We start from the raw sequence: 25,605 nt of genomic DNA, 5'->3' as shown, positions 1-25,605 counted from the left end.
TATGTGGAGCATCTTTTCATGAGCTTTTGAACCATTCCTGTATCTTCTTTGGTAAAATATGTATTCAAATCTGGTGTCCATTTGTTAAACATATTTTTTTTTTATTGATTTCAGAGAGGAAGGGAGAGGGAGAGAGCGATAGAAACATCAATGAAGAGAGAGAATCATTGATCAGCTGCCTCCTGCACGCCCTCTACTGGAGATTGAGCCTACAACTTGGGCATGTGCCCTGAGCAACACGGGCCAGGCCTGTGTCCATTTTTTAGTTGGGTTATCTGTCTTCTTCTTATTGAGTTGGAAGAGTTCTTTATATATTCTGGACATCTCAGATATGTCAGGTATATGATAAATATTCTCAGCCATTCTGTAATTTTCCCCTTTTTTTAGTGGTGCCTGTTGAAGCACAAACATTTTAATTTTGATGAAGTCCAACTTAGCAACTTTTTTTTTTCTTTCTTTATTGTGATTTTGGTATTGTGCCTAAGAAATCTTTGCCTAACTCAAAGTCACAAAGCTTTTCTCCTATGATTTCTTTTAAGAGTTTAGGAGGTTTAGCTTTTACATTTAGGGCTGACATCAATTTTGAGTTAATTTTTGTGTATGTTGTGAGGTAGAAGTCTAAATTCATCTTTGTGCATGTAGATATTATTTATTCCAGCACGCGATCATTGCATTTGTGTGCTGCCTTCTTCCATCCCTCCCTCCACTTCAATGCCCTCACCCCCCCATGGCAGCCTCAGCCCCCACTTCCCCATCACTGTAGTTCAGGAGACCAACTGTCTTGACTGAATACAATCCCAATTCCAGTTTTCCAGAAGAGAGAATTGGACTGATTGGCCCCGATGGGGTCAGATGACAACCCAGGGATCAGGGTTATGTGATAACTGTGGCTGCCAGGCCCCACCCCTGTGTGGATGAAGGTTCTCAGAGAAGGAAGTTTGTTGTGAGCTGAGCAGATACCCCAAAAAGTGCCTACTTCAAAGTCATTATATCATTCTCAGCATTCTGGCTGTCGGTAAACTAGCTTGACTTTTCTAGCTCGGGGCTCACAGGTCATGTCACCAAAATTTATGCTTTCTTGGCCTGTGTTCAAGTGTTCCTGGAAACAAACGAAATGATTGAATAATCGACAACATTTAAAAACTCAAATATTTCATGTGAAAATCCAGCTCTTATTCTTCATTTTAAAAATAAGCAGATCTGGGCTTGTAGCAGTTGGTGGCATCTGAGTGGCAGCTGTACTCTTCAGGCAAAGATTATACCCTCACGGTTGCCCCAGTTCCCACCACTCCCTCTTGCTCCACACCTGGTCCCCCTGTAGTAACTTTTCCTTCCTGAAGCTGTAGATATTTGAATATGTGTCTCCATCCCCTGGAAAGGCCCTTGGGGCCACTGCCTGCCCACAAGGACATATATACCTCTTGCATCTTACGTGGAGAATAACTCTTAACCCAGCACCGCCCTAGATTCTACGTCCAAATCCTGCAGCACTGGGCTCCTAGTGAGATTTTGACATTTGCAGTCTGCTCTCTGCACCACAGCCAGTGGCATTGATAATCCTGGGTGTTTTATGGAAATTATGTTCTGACCAGACTCAATTAGAATATGCAGTATTGGGCGCACCCTCATGCATGATGCCTTTTTCTCAGAATTAGAGCAAAGAAATTAATGTTCTGACTTACTTGAACAGAATAACTAACCAATGCAAATGTGGCAGAGGGGAGAGCAGTTTGGAATGGGAATTGGTGGATAAGTCAGTTTAGAATATATTAAGGATGGAATCCCAAACTCTCACGTTTTACTAAATAAAATAAAAGATGTGCTAAGAATGTGGAAGGCATTTCTTTTTAAAAGATTTTTTCCCAATGGAATAAACCCATTTTTTGTTTGTTTTTAAAAATGAGTGCAATTAGTTCTGATTTTCCCTATTATAAAACCAAGACGTTCTCATTGTTAAAAATCTTGGGAAGTACCAAATATAATAAACATCACTACCTAGAGGAGACCAGTGTTAACATAATATAACAGGGATTCACCCTTGCTCTAATCCTGTTAGTTAATATAATTGACATTATCCTGTACAAATAATGTCTGTTGTAAATTTAATCTCATCATAAGCATTTTCCCATATCATTATTGGAGCTCCACAAATGTGATTATCAATGACTGCATGATATTCTATTCTGAAGCTGTCCCATAATATACTTAGCTCCCAAATGTTAGATTATGTCTTATCATCAATAATGTTGCAGTGAGCATCTTTATGCTTAAATCCATATTCATGTTGTGGATTACCATGAAAAAAAATTTCTAATAATCAAATTTCCAGGAAAAAAAATAGGAAAATTAGCTGAAAGGTGTCAATATTCATCAATAGGATAAATGTTATCTCAAATTTTTTGTTGGTTTAAACACTCCTGTGAAAATACACTGAGTGGTCAGATTATTATGATCTCTGAACGCATAATAATCTGGCCACTCAGTGTATAACCTATATAATAAAAGGCTAATATGCAAATTGTTCCCTTGACCAGGAGTTCGACCAGCAGGCAGGCCGGCCAACCGCCCATGTCCCCTCCCCCTGGCCAGGCTGGCCGGACCCCACCCATGCACGAATTCATGCACCGGGCCTCTAATACACACACACACACACACACACACACACACACACTGAGTAGCCAGATTATTATGCGTTCAGAGATCATAATAATCTGGCCACTCAGTGTATATGCCCACACCTTCTGCACTTAGGTCCTTCTCCCTGTGTCTTCTTTATCCATTTGTGTCTCATTTCCTCAGAACTCATCCAGGGAGTGTCTCTAGAGTATCGATCATGTGCCAGCCTGGTGCCAGCACAGGAGAATGGCAGTAAGTGAAAAGGTGTGGCCCCTTTCATCAAAGAGGGGGTACCCCCTTGATTGTTATGGATGTCACACATCAGAAACAGAGTAATGGACACACTCCATCGCCTAGAGAGTTGCTCCCTTTTTAGTTAGGGGACTCAGCTAAAGAAAGAATGAGAAGGCAGGGGATATAAAGAGCACTGTGCTGTGGGAACACATAAAGAGGAGCAACTAAGAGCCTCAAGGCAAAAGGATGCTCCAGGCAGGGGAAACAGCACAGGCAAAGGCATAGAGGTAGAGAAGAGCTTCCTTACATCTTGGCCCAACATACCTTTCCAGACTCATCATTCTGTACTCCAGTTACTGACAATGATTCCCTCCTAATTCATTGAACTCAACTCTGTACTTTCATCTTTCTTTTACTCAGCCTTAAATTCCTTTTCCTTCCTCCTCGTGAACTTCTACTCATCCTTCAAAGCCCAGCTCACACATCACCCCATCTCTGATGTCCTTTTGGACACCATAACTTGGAAGAGGCTGTTTCTTCCTCCTCTGTCCTGCCACCTGCTTTGATCTTAATCAACACACTTCTCCCTGTTGAATTTTAGAATTTTTAATTTAATTTTTGATGCTGTTTATCTTTTGTCTTTCTTTTCAAGCTAATTGACAAAACTTCTTAAAGTGTATCAGGGCAGTGTCTCAGTTAGGATTCTGTTGGCTGTGTGTGATAGAAAACTCAAAATAACCCAGAATTGAAGAGTCTTGGCTGGTAGGGCAGCCCCATTATCATCAGAGACCTCAACTTTTTCCGAATTACCACTTTACCTTTCTCATTTTGTGGCTATTCCTCATGGTCCCAAGATGGCTGCTTAAACTCTATTCATCCTGTCAGCATTCGAATCAGCTAGAAGAAAGAAGGGCCAAAGAAAAGAACACATCCTCCCTTAAGGTTGCTTTCAGAAAGTTGCAAACTACATGCTTAGTCATATAGTAATCCCCAGCTCCGTGGAAATGTAGGCTCTTCTGTTAAAAGCAGAAGTCTATTCTCCAGTGTTGAAAAACTGTTATTAGAAGACTATTAGCATTTTCTACCATGATGAAAAACAGGGAAAGGTCAAGGATGATTCCACTGAGCCAGACTGGGCTGGCTGTGGGGTCTCTGTGTCACTCACCAGGAAAAGGAAGAAAAAATAGAGCTACTATTAATTTAGCACTTCCTGCATGTCAGGCCTTGTACTAAGTGCTTGCTTTATCCCCATTTTGAAGGTGAGGAAAACTGAGTCTCGGTGAAGTGAAGTATCTTGACCTGCTAAGTATCTTTCTGCCCCAATGTCTGCTAATTGGGGCAGAAAGAGGACTAGAGCAGAGGTTTGCTGGTTTATAAAGCACCTGGTGCTTAACTGCTGCCCTGGTCTACCACCCAAATGAGTCCCAAGCCATCTGTGGACCAGCATTGATGAAATGGGGCCTGATTGGACTAGACTGTTTGTTGGTGGTGATCACTCCAGTAAAAGTTCCACTGGAGCTAATGGTTTTGGAATGAACCAATTGCCTTGCTTGTACACAGAAGTCTCTGAGAGAAAAGGGATCCATTTCTGCTTGTCACCAAGTCAAAGTCACCTGGGGGTTAGCAGAGCTTTCCCACCCTCGTGTCTCCAGTGATCTGCAGCAGCCCAGGGAGGGAGGTCATCATATTTTTCCCTGCAATACAGCGGAGGAATTGGAGGCCTGGCTGTTTACTCACACTCCACACAGCCCATCAAGAGGCAGAGCCGGGGGGGGGGGGGGGGGGGGGGGGGGAGTGCTCTCCTTCCATCACCTGCTTCACTATGGACACAGCGCTATAAAGAACCCTCCTACAGGCTCCCGCCTTTCTTCTCTAAACGTCCTGTCCAAAGTGCCTCCTCCAGCTGTCATTTCTCCCCTCAGAGCACATCCTCTTGCCAACCAGCACCACCGCTGAAGGTTTGGCCTTGACCCCAGAAGCGAACCTCAGAACCCAATGGGGCCCAGACAGCTGAGGGGAGTGTGGCCCCCTGGTGGCATGAGGTGAAATGAGGATCAGTGCCCTCAAATACCTCCCACACTGTGCCAGAGTGCCATAACGTTCGTTACCTCACTGAGTAGGGTCTGTTCAGGGGTTGGGTGAGAGGAAGAGAGACTAAAAATGACTTAATCGGCCTGTGACCCGGGCAGGCCCTGAGCTCAGGATTCCTATGTTTGGTTTAATGTTCTGCTGTCTCTGTCTTAAAATTCTTTTTTTAAAAAAAATATATTTTATTGATTTTTTTACAGAGAGGAAGGGAGAGGGATAGAGAGTTAGAAACGTCAATGAGAGAGAAACATCGATCAGCTGCCTCCTGCACACCCCCCTACTGGGGATTTGCCCGCAACCAAGGTACATGCCCTTGACCGGAATCGAACCTGGGACCTTTCAGTCCGCAGGCCGACGCTCTATCCACTGAGCCAAACCGGTTTTGGCTTAAAATTCTTAATAGTATTTTAATTTTTCATTTGCACTGGGCCCTGCATATTACTCAGCTGGCCCTGATGTGGCCACTCTTATTGTCCTCTTGGCTGCGTGCCCTGTGGGGCCCACTTTTTCAGGCTCGGTGCTGGGGTCACATATTCCCTCTAGCTTCCTCCTCCTCCCCTGATATCCCCTCAGCATTTCTCAGGAGGGGTGGCCCCAAATGCCCTGTGATACAGCGTGGGTACTGCAGTTGCCTTTCCAGGAATCTTCCTCAGAATCCCGTGGTTTAGGACAAAAGTGGATTTGCTTGGTCCTGAAACAGATCACTAAGCTGAAAGGAAACTTTCACCAGTAAATATCTGTTGGATGAATAAATTCTGAACTCAGGTATTTCAGATCTTCCTGCTCCTCATTCTCTATTTATTCACTTAACAGCTATTTATTGATCTTTTACTTTTATGCAAAATAACACGTCCAAGCTATAAAGGAGAAAACATGATAAAGATCAGGCTTATGCCCTGTCCAGTTTTGCTCAGTTGTTAGAGCACCAGCTCATGGACCCAAGGGTCATGGGTTCAATTCCCTGTCAAGGGCACATGCCTTGGTTGCAGGTTCGATCCCTGCCCTGGTCAGGGAGTGTACGAAAGGCAACCAATAGATGTGTTTCTCTCATCTCTCATATCTCTCTCTCTCTCTCTCTCTCTCCCTCCTTCCCTCCCTCCCTCCCTCTCTTCTTCCCTCTATCCCTATAACGTCAATAGAAAAAATATCCGCAGGTGAGGATTAAAAAAAAAAGAGAGAGAGCCGAGCTCATGGTGATAGGTGAGGAAGATAAACTTATGCTATATTAATTTTTTCCAACATTTAAATATGAAAATTATCAATGAAATAGAAAAGTTGGAAGCATTATACAGTGAACACCCATATACCCACTACTCAGGTTGTAAATTAACATTTTGCTCTTTTTGCTTAACATATCTGTTTGTTCACCCATCCTTTTAAGCAGTTATCCATCCAACTTATTCTTTGATTCATTTCAAAGTTGCAGATTTAGTAGATTTCACCCCAAACCAAACACTTAATATACAATAATAATTTCTAGTTCCGTGATCTCAATTCAATCATAACACCTTTTCTTTTTTAAGCAAAAAAGGAAAAAAAAATATTTTTATATAGAAACAAATCATTTTCTGTTAAATATAATTGTGGAACGATAGTTTACGCACAATGCAAAACAAAACAAAACACACTGATTCCCCTCTGTGTGCAATGAGTCAAAGAGAGAAATGAGAAAGAGAGAAATTTCCTCAAGGCAATGAGGAAAAGAGAGAAATGAGTCACTTCGGTAGGAGGGGATGCTGCCTTGGAAATGCAAACTTATGGCAGTGTTTTAGGAAGCTTCCTGCTTCCTTCCAATCAAAACAATAAAACCCCTGAGATGTCACTGCCTCCGCCTTCTTTCCTCCTTCCTGAGGTGACTGTGGACAATTCCAAGGGGTTTTGACATGGTCAGAGCTGAAGTTGAAGCTCCAATATATTGATTGAGTATTGTATGTAGGAGTGGAGAAAGATACAGGCTGAAGCTGTCGATTTGGGAGTTGTCCACAAAGAGGTGATGGCTGGGGTGAACGGGGGTGAATGGATTAGGCTTCTGAGGCTGATAGCATAGAGTCACAGGAGCAGAGGGCAGGACTGGGTCACAGGGAGAGAAGGTGATGCTGTTGAAGAGGTCAGAGGAGGCACACTCAGAAAAGAACATGGAAAAATACCTAAAGCGAGACTCTAAAAGGGAGACCTACCCCATCTTTCTACATTCGACCAATGAGAAGAAGTAGGCTGAGGCATCACTCAAGAAAATTAGCAGCAGAGCTGGAGCAAAATCAGTGCCACCCAAGTGGTACTTTTCCAACAAAGTAACTCAACGGGTTCCTTCCACCAGGACCAAATGCCTTGGGGTCATGATTTTAATCTTTAAAACATATGCATTTGGCCTTATACGCAGGGATTTATCTAGTTTCGCCTTAATGAAAAACTAGGTTTTTTCCTAAATTATTGAGAGATCTATGATCTCTGTTAATGTTTCTCGGTTTTCTTTAAACTCATATCACTTTTTGATGAGTATAAAAATCTGGAAGTTTTAATACCTACTTCTACTTCCCACCCCAACTGAGAATCACCAATAACAACATACAACCTGTTCTCAGCATAAACTAGCAATGCATGCATAGTTTTATGTGATAAAATATAAAAGTAAAATAATCAGAAATATGCTTTCTCAAATAATAACCCTCTCCCGATTTGAGAACCATTCATCCAAGGAGATGGGCTCAGTTTATTCCAGGCTGTGTGTACCCTTGCAACCTCCCCCATATCGGTTAGGGGTGCTTTTAGTTGCCAGTAAAAACTCCCATAATAGTTACTTAAGCAAAGAAGATATTTAATTATTTCCCATGATAACCAGTGTGGAGGAAGAAGATTCAGGTTCTGTTCAACAACTCAGTGACAGTAGAACTTTCTGGGTTGGCGTCTCAGTGGTATTCTTAGCATTTCCCTGGTGGCCCCAAGATGATCTCCGTACCCCCAAGCATCACTTCCTGTTAGGAAAAAGGCAGCAAGTGGGAAACAATGATTTTCCTTGTTTTGCTCATTTTTCGGAGAGGAAGCACTTTCCAGAACCCCACCTTTGTCAAGAGACTTTCCCATCTACTTCCTTGGTCACAGTTGTGTCTCATGCCAACCCCTAGACCAGCCACTGGCAATGAGGAACTAGAGCACGATATTCAGCTTGGACTAATCATAATGCAGCCTACCTTCCCAGAACACATGCCACATGGGACTTATACAAACTTCCTCTTGTTTTTGCCCAACTCCCTCACTAGACTATAAGCAACTTGAGGGCAGAGATTTTTGTTTTGTTCACTGCTATATGCCAGGACCAATGCAGGTATTCAATAAATTGTCATTAAATGAAGGAAGGAGGGAATGACTAAGGAAGGAGGGGGTATAGGTTTTAGGTAACCAGCAGTGTCTGCTGCCCCTGACCACATACAACCCCAGTTTGATCAATGTGATGAGTGGTACTAAGTGACTATTGATCACCAAGAATCTAACCTTAGCCTTGTGTCTTTCCTCCCAGGGAGTGAGCCATAGCTGGAGGTTGCTCTTTTGCCAATGACTCTCCCGATTCCTCCAGCATCTTAGAAGATAAGATGTGTGAAGGGAACAAGACTATCATGGCCAACCACCAACTGATGCCCCTGGTGGTAGTCCTGAGCACCATCTCCTTGGTCACGGTGGGGCTCAACCTGCTGGTCCTGTGTGCGGTGCGGAGCGAGCGGAAGCTACATACTGTGGGGAACCTGTACATCATTAGCCTCTCAGTGGCAGACCTGATTGTGGGAGCTGTTGTCATGCCAATGAACATCATCTACCTCTTCACGTCCGAGTGGTCTCTGGGCTGGCCTCTCTGCCTCTTTTGGCTTTCCATGGACTACGTGGCCAGCACAGCATCCATTTTCAGTGTCTTCATCTTGTGCATTGATCGCTACCGCTCTGTCCAGCAGCCCCTCAGATACCTGAGGTATCGCACCAAGACCCGAGCATCGGCCACCATCTTGGGAGCCTGGTTTCTCTCCTTTCTCTGGATTATTCCCATTCTGGGCTGGCCTCACTTTATGCCACACACCTCAGGGCACCGGAAAGACAAATGTGAGACAGACTTCTATGATGTCACCTGGTTCAAGATCATGACTGCTATCATCAACTTCTACCTGCCTACCTTGCTCATGCTCTGGTTCTATGCCAAAATCTACAAGGCTGTACGGCAGCACTGTCAGCACCGGGAGCTCATGAATGGATCCCTCCCTTCCTTCTCTGAAATTAAGCTGAAGCCAGAGAACCCCAAGATAGAGGCCATGAAACCAGGGAAGAAGTCTCTCTGGGAGGTTCTGAAAAGGAAACAGAAAGTTGCTGGTGGTGGCCCTGTCTTGAAGTCCCAAGATCCAAACGAGATGAAATCCTCAAGTGTCTGCAGCCAAGAGGAGGATGAACACGTGGACAAACGTCACTGCTTCCCGCTTAATATTGTGCAAACACAGACAGAGACAGAGGGGAGTGGCAGGGACTATGTAGCCATCAACCAGAGCCAAAGCCAGCTTGAGATAGATGAGCAGAGCCTGACCATGCATGGGGCCATTGAGGTGTCAGAGGATCAGATTCTAGGTGATAGCCAGTCCTTCTCTCTAGCAGACTCAGACATCCCCACAGAATCAGTATCAGGGAAAGACAAACCGCTAAGTGAGTCTAGCACAGGCCTTGATTATATCAAGTTCACTTGGAAGAGGCTCCGCTCTCATTCAAGGCAGTATATGTCTGGGTTGCAACTGAACCGAGAACGGAAGGCTGCCAAACAATTGGGTTTTATCATGGCGGCCTTCATCCTTTGCTGGATTCCTTACTTCATCTTCTTCATGGTCATTGCCTTCTGCAAGAGCTGTTGCAATGAACATGTGCACATGTTTACTATCTGGCTGGGCTACATCAACTCCACACTGAACCCCCTCATCTACCCTTTGTGCAATGAGAACTTCAAGAAGACATTCAAGAAAATTCTGCACATTCGCTCCTAAGGGAGGCTATAAGGGGATACAACAAAGTGACACTCAGGATGTCCCTGAGGAAAATGGAGGGTGAAGGCCTGTGAGTTGCCAGTACCTGGGCTTTCTGGAGTCAAAAGAATAGTCTTAAGGACTGCGTCATTTGGAAAGTTCTTAGGCACCATTGGAAGAACTGCAGATGGCAGTGGTCAGCAGAGAATGTACTTTGAGTACAAAGCAGAATATTTCCAAGAGAATTGAATCTGGACGAGTACTCCTGCTCCTCAGGAAATGTAGGAGCCTCAGACTCATTAATTCAAGCTTCCAGGCTTGAGTTAATTGGCAGTTGAAGGGACTCGTGGGTAGAGTTCCACTGGAGAGTCCTGGAATGGATCTATATGACTGTGCACACATGCAGATAGATGCTGTCCCTTTCCAGGGGTCACCTTGAGAGGCATAACAGGTATTGCACTGTGACTGCCACTTCTCAGAATACCTCTCTTCTGGGCCTCTTTTACAGCTTTTTCCAGAACTAATGTCTGAACTGCCCTAGAAATTCTGCCTTATTATTTCTCATTCACACATGTCTCAGAATTGATAGGAAATTAGGCAGCTCGCACACCCATCATTTTCAACCCCAAATTCCTTTTAGCTATTTTTTTTAAAGATGATAAAAGCTGCCCACAAAAGAAAGAGAAAAATAAAATTTTAATGGTTTCACATTTAAAAAATTTTTTTAAATGGAATAAGAGAAGAAAGCCTTATTTCTTGAGTGTTATGCCAGGTTTATCTAATTAAATCCCCATCACACCCCACAACAGGAGGGTAGTGTAATGAGCGAAGCAAACTGAGATGCAGCATGGTGAAATAAGCTGCCCAAGATCACAGAACTAGTTATGTGAGAGAGCTAGAATGAAACCCTGTGGGGTTTCAGCTCATCATAACACATTTTCTCCCCAAAGCAAAAATTTCTCTCTCTCTCTCTCTCTCTCTCTCTCTCTCTCTCTCTCTCTCTCTCACACACACACACACACACACACACACACACACACACACAGAGTTCCTGAGAGTGGTAGAAATTCTCAAAAGAATATGTTGTGAGCAGGAACAGCCAACAGAATATGTCTGTGGCCATTGAAGGTGATACTTTGAAGGGACAGTGTGCTATTTGTGAGTTCTGCTGTGTTCGTCCCAAAGTGGCCATGTTCTTTTAGAGTCGTGTCTCTCAAGTAAAAACTAGCAAAGGCATGGTAACATACAGCTTTCCTCGATGTTTATGTCACAGTCTGGTGGTGACTTATATTTTAAAACTTGATGCTAAACTGTAATATGAGTAGCAAATGGAGTGCCTGTACAAGCTGGCATTTTGTGTCTTGTGTTCCTGTTTGCATGATCTGTTAAAATGAGAGGTGTTGTTGTTGTTGTTTTTACTTACTTAAAATATGATATAAAAAACTATACTGTTACAAGTTTGACTTATTTAATTCTACCATTCTGAAGTCTCTCAGGTGGAGAAGATGTGTTGAAAGAACTGTCAAAGGTTACAAGAGCTCATATAGGGGTTCTCTTTGGTTTCTGATCACATTTGTAAGTCTTTAGAAAAGGACTTCCTTTTCAAAACTAGCTTCACTCTCACTCTGCTTTGCATCCCCATAAGCTCTTCTTGCTCAAAACTGTGGGAGTTAAGGAGATTTTTATCCTGGTGTTAGAAGCTGCAGCTGGTCTGTTTCCAGGTCAGCAGCCGTTTCTCAGAAGACCTGTGGACACACCCTTCACTGGGATCCCCCAGGACCAAGGACCACCCCAAGAGACCACTCTATACAGACAAATGGCTAAAGGCTCATTATTGATGTTGATGAACAGTTAAGGCAACTAGTGAAGAAAAATGGTTATGAGCTCTGACTTTGGGTCAAAGGGACCTGAATTTGAGTTTGACAAGAACAAGAAATGATCAGTATAAATTGTCAGAGCATAAAGAACAAGGTCCATGCATTATTGTATACAGGTTTTTTTTATAATGCTTACAGTGTGGCTGGTACAGAGAGGGTACCCATATGTAGTTTTCAAATATACTGAGACTATACTATGTGCTTTGTGCTTTACCACCATTATATAATTTAATCTTTATAGCAGTCTCATGAGGGAGATTTCCATGTTTTTACAAATAGGTAAGTGGAAGCACAGAAAGATTAAGGGACAGCTGTAAGATCTGATTCTGGAATGTGCTCCCTTTCCACAGTACCAACCTTCTATTCCTACTCCTATCTGAATGATTGGATTAATTTTGAATTAATGAAAGGACTAAATTCATGTGAGATAACTCCACTTCAGCACATTCAGCAAAGAAACAGTGCCCGATGGCTTGCACGAACTCCAGTTGAAACCAGTCTTTCTGCCACCTTAAATCCTATATAATAAAGAGGTAATATGCAAATTGACCATCACTCCAACACACAAGATAGCTGCCCTCATGTGGACACAAGATGGCTGCCACAAGATGGCTGGCAGGAGAGGGCAGTTGGGGGCCACCAGGCCTGCAGGGGAGGGCAGTTGGGGGGACCCAGGCCTGCAGGGGAGGGCAGTTTGGGGGAACTAGGCCTGCAGGGGAGGGCAGTTAGGGGTGACCAGGCTGGCAGGGAAGGGCTGTTAGGGGTGACCAGGCTGGCAGGGGAGGGCAGTTAGGGGCAATCAGGCCGACAGGGGAGCAGTTAGGCGTCAATCAGGCTGGCAGGGGAGTGGTTAGGGGGTTATCAGGCTAGCAGGCAGAAGCGGTTAGGGGCAATCAGGCAGGCAGGCAGGCAGGCGGTTGGGAGCCAGCAGTCCTGGATTGTGAGAGGGATGTCTGACTGCCTGTTTAGGCCCGATTCCACCAGGATTGGGTCTAAACGGGCAGTCGGACATCCCTCGAAGAGTCCCAGATTGGAGAGGGTGCAGGCTGGGCTGAGGGACACCCCCCCCCATGCATGAATTTCATGCACCAGGCCTCTAGTATTAAAATAAATACCTTCTAGGAGAAGGCTGTTATAGGAACTTGGATAAGAATTTTCTGATTAAGAAGCTCCTTTGGGTTTCTTTTTATGGGCTTAAAGCTGATGAGCTTAAAGCCAATTCTTCACATGGCCAACTTGCCAAATTTACCAAACGCTGGTTTCTTTTTAACTGTTTACAAGGTTTATAACAATGCATATAGTATATGGCTTTTAAGAATGTTTTTCTACAATTGTTGTGAAGGTATAGTAACTGATTCTCATTTTCCTTCATAGCCACGTATTGAGTAAGGTTCAGTATGCTTTGTCCCCAGTGCTTTGCTACTACAGGGACAGACTGAGTTGCAGAGAGGGGAGAAATAGAGGTGAGGAGACTAAGGGTAAGAGAAGGGGGAAGTTGAGGGAAGAAATGAGAGGAAACTAGAGGAGATGGGGGAGGCAGAGGGTCAGAGAGGACAGATGAAGAGGAAGAGATGAGGGACACCAAGGGACAGAAGAGGAAGAGAGGGGGAGATGGATGTGCAGAAGGACAGAGAAGGGGAGAGATTAAGGAGCGAATGGAGGAGATTAAGAGGCAGACAGAAGGAGACAGGGGAGACAAAGAGAGAAACTGAGGAATGGGAAGGGAGACATAAAAGAAAAAGTGGTGTGGGGTACAGAAAGAGCAAAAACCAGGTAGCATAGTATTAATAAACTCAAGAAAAATCTACCTTCAAGAACATATCTTCATTAATGTAGTCGTAAGTTAAATTTATTCAAAGGAAGAATAAAACATCCTTAGCTTTTGAACACTTCTTGGTCCAGGCATTAGGAGACAATGGAGAACAAGGCAGACATGATTTCAACCATATGGAGTTACTTTAGGGTTGCAAGTGACAGAAATCAGCTTTGTGAATGGCTACTGAGGTGTTTTGTGGAATCCAGGAATATTTTGGATGACCTTGCCTCAGAAAAGTTTGAGCCTCAACAGCAGAAGAAGTTCCCTCTAGAATACTGCCATTGACCTATATGATTTATTCTTATTCCTACTGTCTATGAGCATCAGTACAAAAGTCCAAAACTCAGGGTAAAGAATTGTCCCATGTCCACCTCAGCTGCAATCAACTCTGAAGAGAGGTGGGTGGGGGTGGGGAGTAGGTGGCACATGTGGTACAAACATGGCTGGAGGACCAGCAGTTCCCAGAGGAGAGGGAAAAATTATGAGTTGGGCAGAAACTCCAAAGGGTATTAATTACAAGGATCTCAAAGTCCAGCTGGGGAAACAAGCTTATAAAGAACTAACTTTAACCTACCCTCATATAAGCTTAATAGAGTGAAGCCTAGAGGTGGTGGGTGTCAGACACATAGGAGATGACATCCCTACTGTGTTGTTTTTTAATTTATTACACTAAATATACACAGTAAAATGCACCCATTTTAAATGCAGAATTTTGACAAACACATACACTCACATCATCCCCATCTCAATCAAGATAGAACATTTCTAGAAAATTCTCATGCCTCTTTGCAGACAATGCCTCCCTTGTGCCCCAGGCAACCACTGATCTGACTTCTATCACTATAGATTAGTTTTGCTGATTCTATAATTTTACCTAAGTGGAATCATATCATATGTTCTCTTTTTCAGTCAACATTTTGTCTAAGATTCACCCACGTTTCAACTGGATTTTGATGTTGGAGAAAGGGTTAGACCATAAGAGGAAGTGTGAGGGTATTGCAGATGGAGAGATAAATTAGCAGGGTGTGCTTAAAACACCAGAATTAATTTAGTGTGACCCAAGCATGCTGTCTGAGGGGCAGTGGCAGGGGAGGAACCTGGTTAGTGAAAACAGTTGACAATGTTGAATTTTACTTGAGTCTCCTGCTCTTAAAAAACAGCAATGGTTAAGAAATCCTTCCCAACCCAACACACACACACACACACACACACACACACACACACACACACACTTTTGTGCTTCTGAAATGGTTTACTGGAAAGAAACATCAACTCTCATAACTTACATAAGACTTATGGATATCTCCTTGTTTATCTGCGGCAAGGACAGACACAGTCTTGAATTTATATTCTTTGCCTTATAAATAATTAGCTGAACTACTTGTCTTCACTGATCAAACAAAAAAGTGCCTATTAACCAACTTTAGTTAAGCTCCCCAGACTCCTTAATGTTGATTCACTCACAGGCTGAAACTGCATACAACCCCTCCTGAGAACTGGCTGGCCTCAAGGTAAAACAGTCCGATTTACTACTATTAGATCAAACCACCCTTTCTTCCCACTTTTCCACACCCAGTTTCTTTTAGTCTTGTTCACTCTTCCCTATTGAATAAACTTTTTTTGCCTAACTCTTGAGACATTTGCAGATCTTTTGGTTAGAGTGATTTCCTATTGCAATATTTCCCTCCCTTGTTGCAATAGTCTCTTTCCTCTCCTCCCTCATTCTGTATAAGAATCCTTTTGGATAAAGTATCTCCTTACTAAGTCAAACAGGCTTCGATTTTTAAGGCCAAAAGTTCTTTAACTTCAGCAAGCCCCTTAAGTTTTCCTACCCTCCATTCTTTCCTATGTAAAATGGGAATACTATAACACCTACTTTGTTGGACCTTTGTGGCAGTTAGAGATGTGAAAACCTGTAAACATGGTAGATAATCAACAAACAGTAGTCATTACTCTTTTTGTTATGAGTCCAAAGAGCTTCATCACAGTCACTTTGTGAATGGCTTGATATATCAGATTAGGTTTATACTCACTATTGTATTTTTAACATCTCTGCACCCCTGGGCACGTAATATACACTCAATAAATAATTTAGATGAGCCCTAACCGGTTTGGCTCAGTGGATGGAGCGTCGGCCTGTGGACTGGGGGGTCCCGGGTTCGATTCTGGTCAGGGGCATGTGCCTTGGTTGCGGGCGCGTCCCCAGTGGGGGGTGTGCAGGAGGCAACTGATCGATGTGTCTCTCTCATTGATGTTTCTAACTTTCTATCCCTCTCCTTTCCTCTCTGTAAAAAAATCAATTAAAAATATGTTTTAAAAAAAAAATAATTTAGATGAATAACTATCCAACTGCAAACGGAGAGCTATGAGAATAATGCCTGGTTTAGGAAGAGCAGGTTGGTCATTATCGAATTTCATTGACCTATTAAAATTCCCATCTTCTGTCTCTCCACACCTATCTCCTAATGGTCCCTGGAATACATTTGACGCTGCCTCTACCAGGAAATAGAAATGATAATTCCTGTCATCCTCTGAAAGCAGCAGAGGGAACGTGGAGCGCTTTTGTAAAAGCCGGAGGGGCATATACACATTCCCACATCGGGTAAGGTGACGCCTCCCCAGGTCAGCTCCCACCAGGGGGCCTCGCCCACCACTGACGTTCCGCCTTCCCCACGACTCAGGTTCCTCCCACTCAATCCGGTGCTAGGGGCTCCTTTTCCAGACTGGTCCGCGGCTCCTTGTGCGCATGCGCACCACTAACCCCCAAGCAGGCGGGGGCGGGGCCACGTTGCGTCATCGGGGCGCGCTCTACGGACGACGCCGTGGGGTTGCCGGAAGTTGAGCGGCGGTAAGTGAGCCGTGCCGGTGAAGGCGGAGTGGGGTCCTTTGGCGTTGGTTTGGGAGGCCTGGCGGGAGGGGGCGAACGCAGCGGCGAAGGCGAAGGTCACGGAGGGTCTCAGGAGCCTCCATTCCCCACCGAGTAACTGACTGTCGTTCTCGCCCTCCTTCTCCGCTTACTTCCCCTCAGGCTCGGTCCGCCCGGGTCTCCTGGCCGGGAAGGTCCTAGTTTCCCACGTCAGTGCCTTCAGTCCTCCGACCGGGAGTGCTCAGAAGACCGGGTGTCGGGACGCGGGAGTTAGGACGCCTGGCTGCTGGTCCTGGCTTTGCCCGGATGTGCTGTGGGACTGGCGCGTCACCCCCCTTTCTGAGCCTTCTTAGGGACGATAACCTTATTTTGAAGTGAGGACGTCACGTTGGGCTTCTCTGAGCTCAGGTTCTTGATGCCTCGGTTTGGCCCAAGGGTTGCAAACTTGAATGCTTAGTCAGGTAAGGTAAATGTAGGTGTCAGGAAATTTCTATGTCATAAATAGAGTCAGACTTTTATTTTTGCTGAACTGGGTTTTTATGAGCACAATACTAGCGTAGATGTTGTTGGAGAAGCGAAACAAACTCCAGTGTGTGTGTGTGCGCGCGCACATGGGGTCAGTCTCTTGATTTTTTAAACCCTGGCAACTAAAACAATTTTTTTTAAATTGGCAATTAACTAAACATTTTTGTGCAACTGAAACCAGGCATATATCTGTAGCTGCCAGTTTGGGTCCCAGATTTCCCTTTTCCATTAAATATTTGGATTTCTTCTGTGATACCCCCACTGGTTACATTTCTTAAGTGACAGAAGCTTACTACTGGCTACTCCTATTTGGTCTTCCCCTCATCTCTGACTTTTAAAAAGTTATAAGTTGAGCTGAAAGTGGTTACCCAGTAATTTCAGCTCCCTTATCTCTCCTTCAGGCTCCTAAGGATTTCACTTCCAGTTTATTGCCCACACATCTTTGAAAGCTGCTAGTTTGTCTTCCTCTTCCCACCTTTTCCTCTCCAGGCTAGGCTCTTTAATTTTATTTTAGAGAGAGAGAGAAAGAAGCATTGATTGGTTGATCCACTTATTTATGCATTCATTGATTTGCTTCTTGTATGTGCCCTGACCTAGGGTTGAACCCACAACCTTGGTGTGTTGGGATGATGCTCTAACCCAGTGGTCGGCAAACTCAGTCAACAGAGCCAAATATCGACAGTACAACGACTGAAATTTCTTTTGAGAGCCAACTTTTTTAAACTTAAACTTCTTCTCACACCACTTCTTCAAAATAGACTCGCCCAGGCCTTGGTATTTTGTGGAAGAGCCACAGTCAAGGGGCCAAAGAGCCGCATGTGGCTCGCAAGCCGCAGTTTGCCGACCACGGCTCTAACCGACTGAGCTGTTTGGCTAGGGCTCATTTAATTTTTTTACCCACAGGAAACTCCACACCAACTGAGAATTTTGTTGTGCACCACTAACATTGAGGCATGGGGCCTTTTTAATGATGGGGGCAGCAGTGGTGGTGATAGTCAATAGTACAGTATTTTTAATGGATGGTAGGTGTTTCAGATCCTGATAGATGCTTTTAAAAAAAGAAAGGAAGGAACGTAGTAATGGGATGCAAAGTAACTGGGGGGAAGCAGAAGAAGCTTTTGTCTGAGGAGGTGACATAACTTCTCATGTCACATGAAGACATCAGAGAAAGCTTCATGTGACATATTTTGAAACCATTTAAGAAATTAAGTGTAGGGCTCTTATTCAACCACAGGTCCTTTTTCTGTTCCCAGCCAGCCTCTCATGATAAAGAATAAGCATAAGTATTTATTGAGCTTCTGCTATGCTTGGCACTGCTCTGCAAGCTGGAAATACTAAAACGAGGAAGATACACCTCCCTATCCTCAAGGAATTTTTTTTTCCACTTCAAGGAGATAGACAACAGCACTATTGTATGAAGCTATTGTAGATGTTTTCTAGAGGAGGATTTAGGGTGCTCATAGGTCACCCTAAAGGAAGGAAAAGTGTTTAGGAGTTCTGGCAACATCGAGGTCTGATGACTGGAAGCCTCAAAGGCATGGTTAAGAGGGTGAAAAAATAGGTGCTGCCTTGTTTGTGCCCTTTCTAAAATACAGATCTTTGCTAAAATACAAATCCCTGTTTCTTCAGTCTAATTTAGATACCCCTCCTTCCTCATCCCATAACATCTAGACTCGGGCATCAGGGAAGGCTTCTGTGAGGAGGTGTCGCTTTACCCAAGTCCTAAAGGTGAGAGGTGGGAAGATAGTGCAGACCCCTGGGAGTGGTGTGAGCAAAGGCTGTGGGTGACAATGCATGACCTGCTGGTAGTTCACCCAAGTTGGAGTGTGGAGTTGTAGGATAAGAGGTGACTGAAAAGGTAAGCAGGAGACAGATCATGAAGGGCCTTGTGGGCAATAGCATGTTATGAACACAGACTTTGGAATCTAAAATACTTGTGTACCAATACTAGCATTGCTGCTGAACTAGTTTTGTGACCTTGGGCAAGTCACTTTCTAAGCTTTAGTTTTCTCATCCATAAAAGGAGGAAATATAAGCCCTCCCAGGGTTGATGTGAGAATTAAATAAGGTAAGTGTTACCCAATTGGCTCTGGTAGATGGCAAACAATAAACTGCAGCAGTTAATATTGCCATGCAGAGAAGTTTGGACTTTACTTTGAAAGGGTGGTGCTGGAGAATGGGGCACTGAAGGATTTTAAACAAGGTGTGACAGGCTCTCATCTATTTTAAATTACTCAGGCAGCATTGTGGTGATTACATTGAACAGGATGGGACCAGCGGGGAGACCAGTCAGGGCACTGTTGCTGTGGTCTAGGTGACAGAAGAAGGAGGCCTGAATCAAGGCAGTGACTGTGGAGAGGGAGAGGGGTGGTGGATTTGAAAGATAAAGGAAGTGGGATTTGCTGGACTGGTGTGACCCCCATACAGGGAAGAGGAGAGAGAAAGGAATCAAGATATTGGTGTAGAGGATAATGAATCCTCTGCGTGGTAATAAGTAGTAACGGAGTTCTTTGATTAGAGTTCCCTGATTATTCCTGACCTTCTCTCAGATTGCCTCAGTCCTCCAGTTTTACCCATGGAATAGCAAAGTTCACAAATGCCTTCCTCTTCTCTATCTCCCAATCCTTACTTACACTTTTCCCAGTGTAAGTAAGACCCAATTGTGATTCAAGGGTGAAAAAAATAGGTGCTGCCTTGCTACCAAGTAGACAATATACATCTCCATGGTCTTGGCAGACTGGGTAACAGCCTACTCATTTGGTATCAGTCCAGCCCCAGAATGATCACCGTTGACCTTACCTCATACTTTCTTCATTCTGATTACCCTCTTTTGAACTTGTTCTTGTTTGACACTCTCTCTTTGTGTGGTGTAGAAAGGAAGTCCTCTTTCCTCAAGGGGTCTGATCATGAAAAGCAGGACTTTTTCTTGAGATAACCTAAGGCCCCATCTGGCTTTGTTGTAAACACACACATCACATCATGCTCTTGACACTGTCACACTGTCAGCTCTTAGCATTGTTCAGTGCTTCTAATTTGTACATGAGCAGCTCTTACCTGTCTTCTTGTCTTTCACATTTTCATTCCTCTCCCAGCCTAATCTTAACCATGCCTTTGAGGCTTCCAGTCATCAGACCTCAATGTTGCCAGAACTCCTAAACACTTTTCCTTCCTAATCTTTTGAATTCTCAGCACATCTGATATTGCCTGATAGTCTTTCACATATGAAAACCACTCCTGCTTTGTAGTATTTCTCTATTGTGGGCTCTTTTCCTCCTTTTGTCACTTAAATGCTAGTTTTCTCCAAGGCTCTGCCTTCTCTACTTTTCCCCAGCTGCAACTCCCATTCATGTGCCAGTGACCCCTGCTCTACTTGAGCCTGTATCTCTCCTGAGTGCCAGCCCTCAAACTCACCAAGTTCAAAATGAAGCTCAGCATCTCTCCACCAAACCTGTGATTCACCATTCTGTAGTCTCACTCATTCTCCTTCTTCCATTTAGTCATTCACAACAGAACCCTGGGAGTCATTGTGGACTTTTCCCTCTCATACCATCCCTCTGAGCCCAGGTAGTCATCAGAATCTTTGATATCCATTGACACATCGTCGTCTTCTCTATTTTCTCTCCTACTGCCTTAAATCAGGTTCTTCTTACTTCCTGCCTATATTCCTGCATGGCCTCCAAGCTGGTTGCCCTGCCTTAGCAGGCTGGCCCTCACTGGTATTTGTGCCCTTTCTAAAATACAGATCTTTGCTAAAATACAAATCCCTGTTTCTTCAGTCTAATTTAAATACCCCTCCTTCCTCATTCCATAACACCCTATACAAACATCACATTGTACTGTCCTAGTTTTACCCACAAACTGCCATACTGTCTCTCCTGGTCTGTCTAACCATTAAAACTATTAGATCCTTAAAAGCAGGAGCCATAGCTTTTTTTGCCATTGAATCCTGAAATATAGCACTGGGACTAGTACATTATATGATTGTTTATTGGAGGAATAACTAAATGGGAACTCCAATGACTTTGGCACATGTTTTGTTGATAATATTAGTTCTACTTTTGAGTACCTTGTGTCAGATACATTATTTTCTAATCGAATCCTCACAATAATTCTGTATCATATATGGTGTCTCATCTTATACGTGGGGAAATAGGCTCAGAGAAGTTAAATGACTTGCATGAGATTGTGTGGCCAGAAACAGAAGTGGAATTTGAACTTGTGTCTCTTTGGCTTATTAAGAAGCTATGCCCTTCCGTCTTTGTACTGCCTCCAGGGTATCAGACTGCATTGTTGTCCAATTGTGGGGTTATTTTTTGGACTGAGATTTATAACCCTATATTACCTCTGAAATTTTTAATCTTGTTAAAATAGGCCTGTGATTGCAGGCAGTAAGAATCTTTTTTATTCTGAATTTTTGTTATTCATTGTATTGCCTATTTCTGCTTCGTGTCCTGTGTAGAGCTGATAAGCAAACATTGTTATCCAAGTCACTGATAAAATATAATAACAATACCTTATTGAATCGATTCGTCTGTTTTACTGCTTAAGCCCCTGACACAAGGTTCAGCATACATGAAATAGTTAGTAAATACTGATGAATATTCATAAATATAGTTAAATAAAATACAGCAGTCCCACCTTATCCATGAGGGATACGTTTCTAGACCCACAGTGGATGCCTGAAACCATGGATAATACTGAACCCTATATGTATTATGTTTTTTCCTATGCATACATACCTGTGATAAAGTTTAATTTATAAATGAGGCACAGTAAGAGATTAACAACAATAACTCATAATAAAATAGAATATTTACAATAATATACTGTAAATTATGTGAATGTGGTCTCTGTCAAAATATCTCACTGTTCTGTACTCACCCTTCTTGTGATGAAGTGATAAAATGCCTATGTGGTGAAGTGAATGATGCAGACAACTCTTGACCTTCTAGTTATATATCAGGAGATTCAGCTGCTTTGGGTAATCCTGAATCATTGAGCCATGATGATGATACCTGGTCAGATGTCCAGAGTAGGTGATGTCAATAGTTGAGAATCCTTGATAATTGAAGGGTTTGTTTTTGTTTCTATTTTTGTTTACTAACAGGGGGTAGCATATACAGTGTGGATACGCTGGACAAAGGGATGATTAACAACCATGGCAGGACAGAGCTGGAAGGTGCAAGATTTCATCACACTGCTTAGAACAGTGTGCAATTTAAAACTTATTAATTGTTCTGAAAATTTTTAATTAATATTTTTGGACTGTGATTGACCTTGGTTAATTGAAACTGAAACAGAGGGACCTACTGTAAAAATAAATTGGACAGGACCAAAGACTGAGCCAAAGATTTACCACTATTAGTTCCTTTCTTATTAACATCAGTTAATTCCTTAACCAACATTCTTTGAATAAGATTATCTTACCATTTCTTAATTCCTCTATGTTAGTATTTAATTCGTACATCTTCATCTTATCTATTAGAATATCTGGAGCAGTCTTGTCAGAGACCATGCTGAGTTCCAGATATATCCTGTTTATGGCTCTTCTGTGATCAAGGCAGAAATAAGTTACTTTGTAGTTCCTCCTTCTAAAATAAACCATAGTGGCCTCTTGTGATTACTCAGTACTGCTGCATACAGTTGTGCAGGTTGTGTACTGTGCAAAAGGTCACATCTGAGGGGGTTCTGTTTAGATATAGGTATTATGGATGTATTTTTATAATGACAGTTTTTTTGGCAGACAAGAGTAAAAAAGCCTTGAGCTTTCTGAGAAAAGGAAGTAAAATGCCTTGAAGGGGTACAATTTTCTAATTGGACAAAGATACCATGTGGACTAGAATGACTCATATGACACTTTTCCTTGGAGCAAAGTATCTGTTCAGTGGGATATAGAATCCATCCTTATTCTCATCTTTGGAAATCAAATATTTTGAAAATCTGAAATCAAGTACTGGCTTGCCCCAATTTTTTAGCACTTCTCTCATTTTCCAGAACTCCTTAAAGGTCCCAAAACTGGAAACCATAGAAACTGTTATTCATAAGCAAGCCTTCATTTTTTTCAGCCAGCTTTTAGGAAACCATCACAGATTTTAGTTGTTGGTTTACATTAAGGGCTCCCCAGCAATTCAGGTAAATCCAGGTGGCTGTACCTCATGTATAGAATGGGGCAATATGACACTGTTGATTGGTGAATGTAACAAAAAACACTCAAAAGTAGATATGCTGTTTGTTTTCCATCACCCTTGTGTTGTCTCTTTCTCCACTTTCCCAGATTTTCTCAGCTTTTACTCTCACTCCTTCATAGGCATGCCACACCCCCACAATACTGGTATCTAGTGGGTCCGTTCTCAAAAAAACTGAGGCTGGCTGTGAGCAGATTATATGTGAAGGTTCGGGTTATTACAATAGAAAAAAAAATAAAAGAAAAACAATTCCCAGAAGTAACCAGTGAGAATGCAGGTTACAGTTTGAAGAGTATGGAAGTGACTGATTGACCTTCTAAAGGAACAAATGTTGATTCTGTAGGGTAGGTGGCTCACATGGAAGTGAGGGGACAACTTGTCCATAATAGCAATTATCCTGCCTGCTTATGTAATCAGCTATGACCACCTAACAGAACAGTCACAAAAAGCCATTTTGTCTTGTGGAGACATCAGTTTGGCTTAGGGGCATCTTGACTCGAATGCAATTTTTAAAAGAAATTGAGGCATCTGTACCCAGCTGGTTCCCCTTTAGGAGTCCTGAGTTTTCATCTCCCGGTAAAGCCTAATCTTTCTTCTAAGTTTGGAACTTCTCCCCCTTGTTTTGGAAATGAAAGTTTTTAAAACCTCCCTCTTTAGCAGTCTTGCAAATTATTTCCAAGACTCATGAAGTTGCAGAAGCATCATTAGCCTACAGAACGTGCATCGGCCCCATATGCCAGAGGGGCCCTCTCCACACTTCTGGCCATCTCCACCTCCTTTTACCCATCAGCAGCTAAGAACATACTCTTTTTGTCAGTGGGATTTGGTCATGTGCTTTGGTGCTTATTTTAATGACTGCCAGAGCTCGAAGCCCCACAGCTGGGAAAATGAAAACAGAAGCTTGCTCTATGTGCTCCATTTGGCCCAGAGGAGCTACTTCAGGACCAAATTGTGGTTATTCTGGCACTTCTGCTAAGTGAACGGCCCCACGTGGCCTCAGAGAAATTGAACAGAGTGCTCCTAACCCCTTAGAACTTGTCCCCTGGACTTCCCCTTGATCTATAGCATGAGACCATCTGTTTCCTTTTAATTAACTGCCTCTGTGACGACCGTGAAGAGTGCTGAGATTTCAGTGCGATGTGTTTTGAGGCAGGTAAAGTTTTCATAGTGAGCATGGGGAAAAGCAGCCACATTAGTCAGGCACTGTTGTGTGGGGGGGGGGTGGAATGGGGGCGTGACAAGAAAAACGGATAGCAGCTACCATTATTAACTGCTGGCTGTATTCCAGGCACTAACAGGAGCATCACATACATTCTCATTTAGCCTTCCCAACAACCTCCTGGGTTGGGTGTAATTATCCTTACTTTACAGATGAGGACATCAAGGCACAGGGGATGAAGTTACCTGCCCATATCTATTCAGCCAGTGAGAGGTGGAGCCAGAACTCAAAATTGGGTTTGTCTGACCGAAGACCAAGCTCCCAACTACCTTAGCTTTTAGCATTTTCTCTGAACCATTCAAAACTCCCGTGCCCTACCCAAGCAAACAAACAAAAGCCCAACAATACACATGGAAAAATTATAGTTAGAGATTTTTTAATATAGTCAGGCTGGTCTGTTTTTCTGCCCTCCTTCCAAGGGTCTAGTTTCCCTAAAGACAGTTTTGTTAAGTTTTCTCTCTCTCTGATTGCTTTTTACTTTCTACCAGTTTTACTTCTTCATTTCAAAAATACTGTACTGGTGTAATATTTGCTGTGTCCAATCCTGTTGGTCTCCCCTGGAAGGAGAACGATTAGGCAGACTCAATCCAGGAAGCATTTCTGCTCCAATTAATTATATAAGAAGCAAAGCCAAAATACTTGCATCTTCAGCAGCTTTAATAACAAAATGCTAGAAAAATGTATGGAATGATGTTTCATTTAGACTCCTTATTTAGAACAATTTCTTTTCACCAAAGCTACCGGTACATTTAAATACATCATCTGTTAACAGTTGGATGAATACAGGAAGGTTCTTTGTAGGATTGGTATAGCTTGAATATAGGGTTTTCTGTTCTACTTTTTTATTCAGGTATAACATACATATAGTAAAGTGCACTCTTTGTAAATATATAGCTCATGGATTTTTACGTATGAGCTATATAAAAATGGTGCCTTATAACCACCACCCAGCTCAGGGTATACAGAATATTTCCAGCTTCCCAGGAGGCTTCCTCATGCCCCTTCCCAGTCAACAGTCCCACTCCACCCTGTAATTCCTATTCTAACTTCTGTCACGATGATTGGTTTTGTCTGTTGAACATACCATACGCTGGGTGTGTGTAGGCCTTAAAATTGTCTTAATATTTTTACTTTGGAACAGTTACAGAAACCTTACAAGAATAAGGCAAAGACCTTCCATATACCCTTCTTCCA

The 25,605-nt window shown here is 43.1% G+C and overlaps 2 protein-coding genes across 4 annotated transcripts in view; both read left to right on the top strand.

The window, feature by feature from the left end:
• Positions 1 to 10,287, top strand: part of HRH1 (histamine receptor H1) — a 67,897-nt gene extending 57,610 nt beyond the window's left edge. Inside the window, exon 3 of the mRNA XM_054708193.1 lies at positions 8,453 to 10,287. Within this exon, the coding sequence (XP_054564168.1) occupies positions 8,526 to 9,944 (1,419 nt within the window). The 5' untranslated portion in view covers positions 8,453 to 8,525 and the 3' untranslated portion in view covers positions 9,945 to 10,287. The remainder of the gene's footprint in view (positions 1 to 8,452) is intronic.
• The window catches only part of ATG7 (autophagy related 7), a 320,218-nt gene that overhangs the window by 56,490 nt on the left and 238,123 nt on the right, over positions 1 to 25,605 (top strand). The window contains exon 1 of one of the 3 annotated variants that reach the window (XM_028127347.2): positions 16,418 to 16,464. The exons of the other annotated variants lie outside the window; for them this stretch is intronic. The gene's annotated coding sequence lies outside the window, so the exon portion shown is untranslated. Of the gene's footprint in view, positions 1 to 16,417; positions 16,465 to 25,605 lie in introns of those variants that run through there. 3 annotated transcript variants of the gene reach the window in all.

This window comes from Eptesicus fuscus, chromosome 18, assembly GCF_027574615.1.
Source record: "Eptesicus fuscus isolate TK198812 chromosome 18, DD_ASM_mEF_20220401, whole genome shotgun sequence".
In the NCBI taxonomy this organism is placed as follows: domain Eukaryota; kingdom Metazoa; phylum Chordata; class Mammalia; order Chiroptera; family Vespertilionidae; genus Eptesicus; species Eptesicus fuscus.
The sequence above is the reverse complement of the archived record's forward strand: the minus strand, read 5'-3'. Positions and strand labels throughout refer to the sequence as shown.